This window comes from Corylus avellana, chromosome 1 (assembly GCF_965113065.1).
Source record: "Corylus avellana chromosome 1, dhCorAvel1.hap1.2, whole genome shotgun sequence".
Taxonomy (NCBI): domain Eukaryota; kingdom Viridiplantae; phylum Streptophyta; class Magnoliopsida; order Fagales; family Betulaceae; genus Corylus; species Corylus avellana.
Window position 1 is genome coordinate 11,764,133 of NC_142490.1, and position 9,756 is coordinate 11,773,888.

A 9,756-nucleotide genomic window follows, 5' to 3' on the forward strand; every position below is an offset into this window, starting at 1 on the left:
TTCTTCAAACTAACAACTTCTTTAAACCTTACCCTCTCTCTGAACCCGACCTTCGCCTCCGGCTCCAAAGCTCTGGTTATCCTCCGGCGACCGGAGACCGCTAACTCCTGGGAATTTCACTGACAGGTTACCCTTTCGTCTTCATCTTATTGTTTGCTATTTCGGAAATTAAGGGTTTTAGCTAATGATATTCTGCCAGCGAATTGTTTGGTTGCTGAGAAAATGAAGATAAAGAAGGGAACGTAAAAGAAAAATAGTTTGAATTTTAATATTGGTTTTTTTTTAAATAAAATCTTTTGGAGCCCAAGAATGTCTGAGCATTTTTATCTAATACTTGTTCTGAGTTTAGAGTTTATAGCTGAAAAATACTAGTATTAGAAGTGAGAAGCAGTGGTCTGTTTGGTTTCTGAGAAAATCTATGAAGTGAGGACCTTAGAGAAAGGTAAAACTTCCACTGAACTGAGCTTAACGCTGCTATATGGCTTCGTTGGATTGGGTTTCCATTCTTGTCTTTTCACTGTGATATTGCTTCATCGAGGGTGGGGGATGGGGTTGGTTTGTCACCAAATTGATTTTGGTTGAGCTCATGTGTTTATCGTGTGGTTCGCTTTGATTCTATTGCTTGAGTTCATAAATCGACAATTAAGGAAGCATGAATCCTTAGTACAACTTGCTTAGGTTAGGTTGTCGCAACAACTAAAAGTGGAACTGGCTAAGGAGCTCAGGCAGATTGATTTCTTGGTTTTGACGACTCTTAGAATTGACCCGTGTTCCTTTGTATTCAAGGGTGCCTTACGTTTTTATGATATTTTTTCAATTGCCTATATATATATAAAAGAATTGACCCGTGTAATAGATAATGGTTTTGAGCTCGTTTGTTTATTCTCAGGAGACCATTGTTCGGGAATTAGCAGTTTTTAGGCATTCTAGACACTACTTCCCTGTTACCATTTTTACCATCATACTGCAAGATTCTATTTCCTTTCTAAAAAGAAGAAAAAAGAAAGAAAGTAAGGAGTTAGTTTTCTTATCTGTTCTTTTTTGTTTCTGAGGTTTTATCTGATCCTAGTAATTACCACCATCACTTTGTTATAACTTATTTTGTACATGAAGAGCATAAGTTTTAAACTTTGATTATAAATTATCTTTGTGCAGATTCACTGGTATTACAAACATTTGAAATATGACGATCAGAAGCTATGCTGGCATTACAAAACCTGGATTTTTGCTTGTACATTCAGAGTTACCTACTCTTTCTCTCCTCAAGCCCAAGTTAACTTCTTTATCAACTCTTAAGGTACCAGGTAACCACGAGAGAAGAATAGGGTTGATTACAAGATTTCAGTGCTCTGTTGCTGATAGAACATTTGCATCTAGTTCTGTTGATTCATCAGTGTCCAAGCCAGGTGCCACCCATTTGGGTCGGAAACAAGGAGGTTTCTCATCACTGTATAGTCGTCCTAGTTTATCAGAAATGAAAAATGAGAAAATTGCAAATCGTGCAAGGGTTTATGAGTTCTTGCGAGGAATTGGCATCGTTCCTGATGAGCTTGACGGCTTGGAGCTTCCTGTGACAGCTGAGGTTATGAGGGAACGTGTTGATTTTCTTCACAAATTAGGGCTTACCGTTGAAGACATTAACAACTATCCTCTTGTTCTTGGCTGCAGTGTAAAGAAAAATATGGTCCCTGTTCTTGATTATCTTGGAAAATTGGGTGTTAGGAAATCCACTTTCACTGATTTCTTGAGAAGATACCCACAAGTTCTCCATGCTAGTGTTGTTGTTGACCTTGCACCAGTGGTCGCGTATCTTCAAGGGATGGATATCAAGCCAAATGATATTCCTCGTGTTCTTGAGAGATATCCAGAAGTATTGGGATTCAAGCTTGAGGGGACCATGAGCACATCAGTGGCCTATTTGGTTGGAATTGGCGTTGCAAGAAGAGAAATTGGTGGGGTTTTAACTAGATACCCTGAGATTTTAGGCATGCGAGTAGGCAGGGTGATCAAACCTTTCGTGGAGTATCTGGAAAGCTTGGGCATACCAAGATTAGCTGTGGCTAGACTGATAGAGAAGCAGCCTCATATCCTAGGGTTTGGGTTGGAGGAGAGGGTAAAACCAAATGTCAAATCCCTTTTAGAGTTTAATGTTAGAGAAGCATTACTTCCTTCTGTAGTAGCACAGTATCCTGAGATTATAGGACTTGACTTGAAGCCGAAGCTTGTCAGTCAACAGAGTTTGCTAAATTCGATTATTGATGTCGGTCCTGAGGATTTTGGCAGAGTTGTTGAGAAGATGCCACAGGTTGTTAGTCTCAGTAGTACACCTGCGAGAAGGCATGTGGATTTTCTAAAGAATTGTGGATTCTCCTTGCAACAAGTGAGGAAGATGGTGGTGTACTGTCCCCAACTGCTTGCTTTGAATCTCAACATCATGAAACTTAACTTTGATTACTTTCAAATGGAGATGAAAAGGCCTCTGGATGACTTGGTTATGTTCCCTGCATTCTTTACTTTTGGTCTGGAGTCCACCATAAAACCGAGACACAGGATGGTTGCAAAGAAGGGGTTAAAATGTTCTCTAGCATGGCTTCTTAATTGCTCTGATGAGAAGTTTGAGGAACGGATGAGCTACGACACTATTGACATGGAGGAGATGGAAACAGAGCCATCATTTGACATGAATACACTAATGCAACCAAGGAGTGATGAGTCAACTTCTGATTACGATGAGGACAGTGACGATGACTATGTGTAGAATCAGGTGTCAGCTTCAGCCAATGGTGTGATGTGGAAAATCTTGGCTTTCACAAACTGGATCTTCATGCTGACTGTTTAAATGCAATATTAAAATGGTAAACTTCTTTACTATAAGTATTCCTTTTTTTTAAAAAAAAAAAAATTGTTGTTTTGAGTGTTTACATATAATAGATCAGAGTCTGGTGCTTACATTTCTTTTTAGGTCCCTTTCTTAAGGTTATTGTCAAGTCTAAATATGTCATTGGATACCATTCATGTAGAGCACTTGGAAAGCATAATTGATCTTGTAAACTTTCAATATCCAAGAACTGAGATATGGTCTTAATGCTTTGCTCAATTGCTCTACATCAAATGTAGAGATACTAAAAAAGAAAGCAAGCTAAAGTTAGGTTTGCAGATTAAGTGACAGAGGAGGACAGATAGGGAGTGGACAGTCCAAAGTTAAGAAGATATGAAAATAAAATCAGTTGGTTCTTCAAAGGGAAAATTAATGCATGGCAAAGGCTTGATCTTGGCCAAAACATGTTCTTCCTTTTTTTTTTTGGGGGGGGGGAGAGGGCAATATATAATTTAGAAGTTGAATAAAGATTTGATAAGGCTACAATGAGTTTGTAGGCGCTAATGCATTGGTTTTGTTTTTGAGAGCGTCCGCGCTCACTTCTCTCCCAAGACTCTGCTTTTTGATGGACTGGTTGATAACCTTTTTGTTTGGTCTTTTTCTTGCTCTTTAGGTCTGCATTTAACAAAAAAGAAAAAACATAGCAGATGCTGCAACCAAGATACTTTTCAAGGAACATAACTTACAGGATTGGCGAAGGCATGTTGCTTTTTATATTGCTTTAAATAGTCTATGGCATGGTTTTTGCGACATATTAGTGTACAGATTCAAAGAACTTGGCTAGTTATGGTTAAGGCATATTGCTACTAGTACTCTCTCTGCAGTCATAAGCACATTCATAACTGGCTCTTGTTTGGCTGGTTGTTTTGAAAGGATCTCCAGCAGCCAATTATAGCAGTCTTTCTTTCTTTTTCAGTTCTTAGCTACTTGCTTCTCTCTCTCTCACGCCCTGCGCGCACACACACACAGGATTGTGTACTGACCAGATTTATTCTTGCTTTTCAGCCAGATGCAGATGGAACCTTGCTGCTTCTGATGGCATTCGTTGTCTTCGTGATGTGTATAGGTTTTGCTTGGAAAGCTGGAGGATCCTGATGGGTGGATACCGTAATACAATGAATACTATATCTGTTGTCTTCATCCTTTTCTTTACTAGTATGGTGTGTATCTCCCTTTAGAACAGAGGTCCTTTTAAAGGTTAGCTACTATGTTGTACATGTAGAGAAACATCTTGCAACTTTTGACCCGTTGTTTCTGTTAGAATTTCAGTATCAGTTCTGAATTTCAATGAATCTAGTGTTTTCAGATATTAATTGAAAGAACTATTTAAAAAATAATAATTGAACTCTTTGTACTTGTGATGCCTACATCATTTTGAGAAAGGCTACTCTTACTAAATTTTTTTTCTCAAAAGTTGGTTCTCAATTCATCTTCACTTGTGGATGCGAAATTTGGAAGTTTTTGGTGGGGTTGGTGTTCCTTGGAGCCGGGAGGTTCTTTTGGGGTGGGGTTATGGAAGAACATTAGGAAAGGGTGGGACACCTTCAAAGGGTTTACTCGGATCGAGGTAGGGGATGGGACTAGGGTTCGATTCGGGCATGATTTGTGGTGTGGTGATGTGGCTCTCAAGATAGCTTTTCCAGGCTTATTCAGTATTGCTAGTGCAAAGGACGCCCCAGTTGCGGCGGACTTGGAGGTGATGGGTGGCTATAACCAGTGGAATGTTAGTTTTTCTAGAGAGGCTCATGACTAGGAGGTAGATGTATTGGCCTATTTCTTTCAGGTGTTACAATTTGCTCGAGTGAATCGAGGGTGTGAAGATAGATTGCGGTAGAAATCTTCCAAAAAAGGTCGTTTCAAGGTCAAGCTCTTTTACGCTTCCTTGGCACGTTCTGAAGGGAGGGAGTTCCCTTGGAAGAGCGTGTGGCAAACTCAAGCTCCTCCAAGGGCGAGTTTCTTTGTGTGGACGGCGGCTTTGGGCAAAATCCTAACCCTAGATAACCTCAGGAAGCGACAAGTGATTGTGACGAATAAGTGTTATTTATGTAAGAGGAATGAGGAGACGGTGAATCATCTTCTCTTGCATTGTGAGGTGGCTTATGCTTTGTGGTGTGCTTTCTTTGGTCGGTTTGGATTGTCTTGGGTGATGCCGAGACGGGTTTCGGATTTACTCGCCTGTTGGTGGTCTTCGGGGAGGACGGGGAGTGCAGCGGTTTGGAAGATGGTGCCTACTTGTTTCTTTTGGTGTTTATGGAGGGAAATAAACAATAGATGCTTTGAGGATTTGGAGGGGACTTTGGAAGACATCTTAGCTTCTTGCTTTCATACTTTGTATCTTTGGACCATTGCGCATGTCTTTTCAGTGTCGATTAGTTATAATGATTTTCTTGCTCGATTTTCCCTTTCTAGTTAAGTGATCCTGTTGTATACTCTCAGTGTACTTTGGGGCGCCTTTACGCTTTTCAATAAAACTTTTTATTACTTATCAAAAAAAATAAAAAAATTCATCATCACTTGTGATCTACTATTTTGAAAAATAAAAATTTGCTGGGTGTAGCATTTCTTGTTTTGCTTTTTGCTAATAAAGCTATGATTATTACTCCTAAGTTGATGTAATAATCACAAACAACACAGCTAATGCAAGATCAGAAGGGACTAGAATTCTCTCCATTTCAAATAATAATTTCATAGTCCAAATTACATTTAATAACATCTAAAGGTGTACATAGTAACACGTTTAAAATTTTTAAATAACATGTTAATATAATCAATATATACACCGTTAGATGCTGTAAAATCTAATTTGAACCATAAATCGTTTCTCTCAATTCAAATAAAATGGAAGGAACCTTACTCGGCTACTCCCATTAGAATAGCCTCAACCACCGCCGTTGACAACACCAAAAAGCCATTTATTAATCTTCTACATCCTCCACCTCTGTTTTGTCTCTGCTCTTGCAAATATCACAACGGCTACCACCACTTTGGTCCAGGGCAGCCATCCCTCCACCTCTTCTCCCAGAAATCCAATTACTGCTAGTAGTGCAACAGAACCTATACCCTGCCACCCCTGCATCTATGATAGATACTGTTTTTGCCAGTATTGTCAACATTATACCAACATGATTTCTTCTGTTCCTTTTTTTTTTAAAAAAAAAAAAAATGTTTTTTAAGCCAGATATTGTTTTCACAATGTGGTCATTAATATTATTCCAAGTGTTAGTAGTATTAGTATAATGAATAGTTGCAGCTGCAACAGCATTGCTGTAAACTTGTGAAGAAAAAAAAAACAGTATTTCAGGACTCGCCATATACAAATCTTTTGAATTAACTTCTCTAAATGAGCTTTTGAACCCTATACATGTATCCATCCATCCCAAGACTACACATCCCAAACACGAATAAAAACAGAGGAGGAGAACAAGAAATCATGTCAATATTTTCTGTCGGTATATTCAGTACATAATTAGAAGGAAATGAAGGTGTCTCTCAGTCTCTGTTTTGCCTGTGGGGCAAGCCCTATGGCATGCTGATTCACAAAATCATCTTCATCTTGGTAGTAAGTTGAGCAACAATGGGCTTTAAGAAATTTCTTGTCAGACACGCATCACAAGCTATAAATTTGAGAATCATGTGTAGGTGATGAGATTATCAATCAAATTGAAGACAGCCATCACATTGAATTCCTAGTCTGTTCTCTGTAGCCACCCAAACTGAAGAAAAAGAAAAAGAAAATATTTCAGTAGAGAAATACACAAACTATCAAAGGGAATACCAAATTCAACATCTCTGAAGAAGTAAAGCTCACCTTCCATGCATACATTCCAAAGAAGGCTATAGTATCTGCAGACCAGACAACTGCAAAGGACTTCCAGAAGAATGGGATTAAAACATTGATTAATGGGACAAGGAGAAAGAGATAGTTGAGAGCTTCTTTCTCATTCTTCGAGCAGTCTCGGGCCCGGAGTGAAGGAATTGCTGCAAAATGGTAGGAATTTCTTGATAGAATTCAATGTTACACAAACAGAAATAATTGTCTAGTGTATGCCATAGGTGAATTTAATCAAATCTTCAAACACTTCAAGATATGATGAACAGAACTATAATTTGCTCGGTAACAACACATAGACTATTTTAATTGAAAATGGGGAACGCCAACGTTTGGTTATATGTTGTGAGATTGAAATTTGTGGGGTGCATTATTTATACTTACTGAACATCCAAATGGACCACATTCCCATTAATCTCCATATGTCTGGTTCGTTTGATGGGAATATGAGATTAAAAGACAGAGCTCCACCCAACAACATTGAAGCATAGCCTTGAACCTCAAAAATAGTATACAGGGCAGTTCCAGGCACAGCAGGGTTTTTGGAAGCTGTGGAAGCCCTTGGAGCAAAGGTTGCAGCAGTCTTCTGAACCACCTGTTGTGGAAATGTAAAATATAAAAAGCTTTTTTGTCACTCTTTTATAAATTCTTCCATTAATTTCCTATAAGATTTTTAAAACAATTACTATAATACTATATTATCATCAAGCACTTCTCACTCAATCTTGGGTTTCATATAAAATAAATAAAATTAACAGAAACCAAGAATTCAAACACACAAATGAAGCATGGACCAACCTTTTTGAGGTCTTTTTCTAGCTCAGCAGGAGCAGTGGCTGCTTCATTGGATTCTGCTTGTGTTTCTTCCTCTGCCGACTGCGTATCTATTTCACCGGGAGTGGTGGCATGTATTTTGAAGCTTTTGGCGCGTGAGTGAACATGGGGCAAGCTGTTTCTGAGGATTGGAGCAGCAAAACGGAAGCTTGAAATCTGGGTGTTGCAGAGAGACGTCGGGATCAGCGTGTTCATGTTTGTTAACGCTGTATTCTTACTTCTTGGGTTTTTGAGGGGAGAGAGAAAGATAAGGAACGTATGGCCGTTGAGGTAGACACCAAAACGGCAAAGTTTTGTCTAAATTGGATAGTGAGGGCATTCACATCACATTTCACTCAAATTTTGGCTAAAAAATTAACCTTTTTATTTTTTTAAACTTCATTTAACCCTTTAAACTTTCATCATATTTGTAATTAGCCCCTAAACTTAAAAAAACCCTCAATTAAGTTTATTCATCTTTAAAGTTTTTTTCATTTTCACCCGTAAATCCTAATTTTCATCAAATTTTCAAAATAATCCTCCATTTTTCTAAGAAAAAAATAATAATTGCAAGGATTTAAGCAATTTTATAAATTTTGACAGGATTTAACGAAAAAATTTTAACGGATGAGAGAAATTGAAAAAAAAAATTATGAATATACTAAATTGAGAGTTTTTTAAGTTCAGAGGGTAATTGAAAAAGTGACCACAATTAGAGGATTAAGTAAAATTTCCTCTTTAAAAAAAAATAATTATGTACCCACTTCACCAAATTTACATTCCACCCTCTAAAAGTTTATCTACTCTATTAAAATAAAGTACCAACTTTATTTCTAACAGGAAATAAGCTCGAAAATTGAGAATTACTTAAATGATTAAATTAGTAGAGGAAGCCTTTGGCGAAGAGAATTAGATAACTCTTTAGCTAATGAATAGATCAAAAGGTTAGTGGTTCAATGGCTCAAGAAAAATTTTAAGTGATTAGCTAAGTACTAGGGTGTGGGTTTGAATCTCCGCAATAAGGAATCCTCGTGCTTGATTAGTATAAATCACATTGGTTTCCATTGATGTCTTGGTGGGGCGAACTGTTAAGCTATGACTTGACTGGTTTTGAGGGTGCGCACGCGGTTTTCGCTGTTTAGGTCCCTCCTGAGCAGTCCTCTGTGGGTTGGTGATACTATGGTCACACCCATGTAGAATAGCCACAATTAGTTTCCCCCCTCCAACATTTTTTGAAAAAAAAAAAAAAAGGATCAAAAGGTTGATTGTTTGGGTTGAAATCATAAGCCCCGTTTGCCAACAATGCAGAACGGCATTGTAGCTGGAACGGTATTGTTCCAGCTACAGTACCATCCTTCAAAAAATGATTTTTTTTTTTTTAAAAAAAAAAACACCTCAACGAAAGAGATCGGGGGTGGCTTCAGCCACCCCTTGGCCAAAATGGGGTGGCCGAACCACCCCCTTTTTGGCCAAGGGGGTGGCTGGAGCCACCCCCATGGCCGGTATGGGGGTGGTCCGACCACCCCCTTGGCCCAAAAAAAAAAAAAAAAAAAGAGGGACCGGGTGCATTTGGGGGTGGCCGGACCACCCCCAAGGGGCTGGGGGTGGTTTCGGCCACCCCATACAGCCGGTGTAGGGTGGCCGAAACCACCCCAGTCCGGCCACCCCCAAATGAACCCAATCCCCTTTTTTTTTTTTTTTTTTGGCAAAGGGGTGGCTGGAGCCACCCCGATCTCTTTCTCCCTTTTTTTTTTTTGAAGAAAAAAATAATAATAATTTTAATGCCCAAAACGAGACCGTTTTGGGCTAGGGTGTTTTTTTTTGTTTTTTTTAAAAAAAAAAAAAAAAAAAATTTAAAGTTTTTAAATATTTTTCTTTTTTTTTTTAAATAAATTAAAAAAATTATTTTTTAAAGGATGGTACTATAGCTCTAGCTACAGTGCCGTTCCGCACTGTTGGCAAACGGGGCCATAATTATTGGGCTAAGGACCCAAGGTTTTTAGGCCTAGGGCTTGAGGCCTAATTAGGTGTATATTGGATCCACCAATTATCAAGCTTATTATTATTATTATTATTATTATCAATATTAGCATTATTATTGTAATGATCCAAGTAAACAATATAAATTTAAATTTGAAATTTATTTTGAATTCTTCATTAAAACTGAAGCTAAAAGGATGATTGGACCAATTGATTGTTCAAAAAAAAGAAAAACAAAAAGGCCTTTTTCCTTAAA

At 38.2% G+C, this 9,756-nt stretch overlaps 2 protein-coding genes across 3 annotated transcripts; one reads left to right on the plus strand and one right to left on the minus strand.

Annotated features, from left to right (window-relative positions):
- The first annotated feature begins 12 nt into the window (after positions 1–12).
- Positions 13–4,191, plus strand: BSM (Mitochondrial transcription termination factor family protein). Of its 2 annotated transcripts, none has more exons than XM_059583634.2 (3): positions 13–126; positions 1,156–2,855; positions 3,884–4,191. In XM_059583634.2, the coding sequence occupies exon 2, from the start codon at positions 1,184–1,186 to the stop codon at positions 2,756–2,758; it is 1,575 nt and encodes a 524-aa protein (XP_059439617.2). In that variant the 5' UTR covers positions 13–126; positions 1,156–1,183; the 3' UTR covers positions 2,759–2,855; positions 3,884–4,191. The 2 variants fall into 2 exon arrangements, with proteins under 2 accessions (XP_059439617.2, XP_088368272.1); XM_088512146.1 differs by lacking the exon at positions 13–126 and adding an exon at positions 168–1,010.
- Positions 4,192–6,188: 1,997 nt separating this feature from the next.
- Positions 6,189–7,786, minus strand: RPH1 (resistance to phytophthora 1). The gene is made up of 4 exons (XM_059583635.2): positions 7,506–7,786; positions 7,092–7,302; positions 6,687–6,856; positions 6,189–6,591 (listed from the first exon to the last, which is right to left on the minus strand). Exons 1-4 carry the CDS (start codon positions 7,734–7,736, stop codon positions 6,565–6,567), a joined length of 639 nt encoding a protein of 212 aa, XP_059439618.2. The 5' UTR covers positions 7,737–7,786; the 3' UTR covers positions 6,189–6,564.
- Between the last annotated feature and the right edge of the window lie 1,970 nt (positions 7,787–9,756).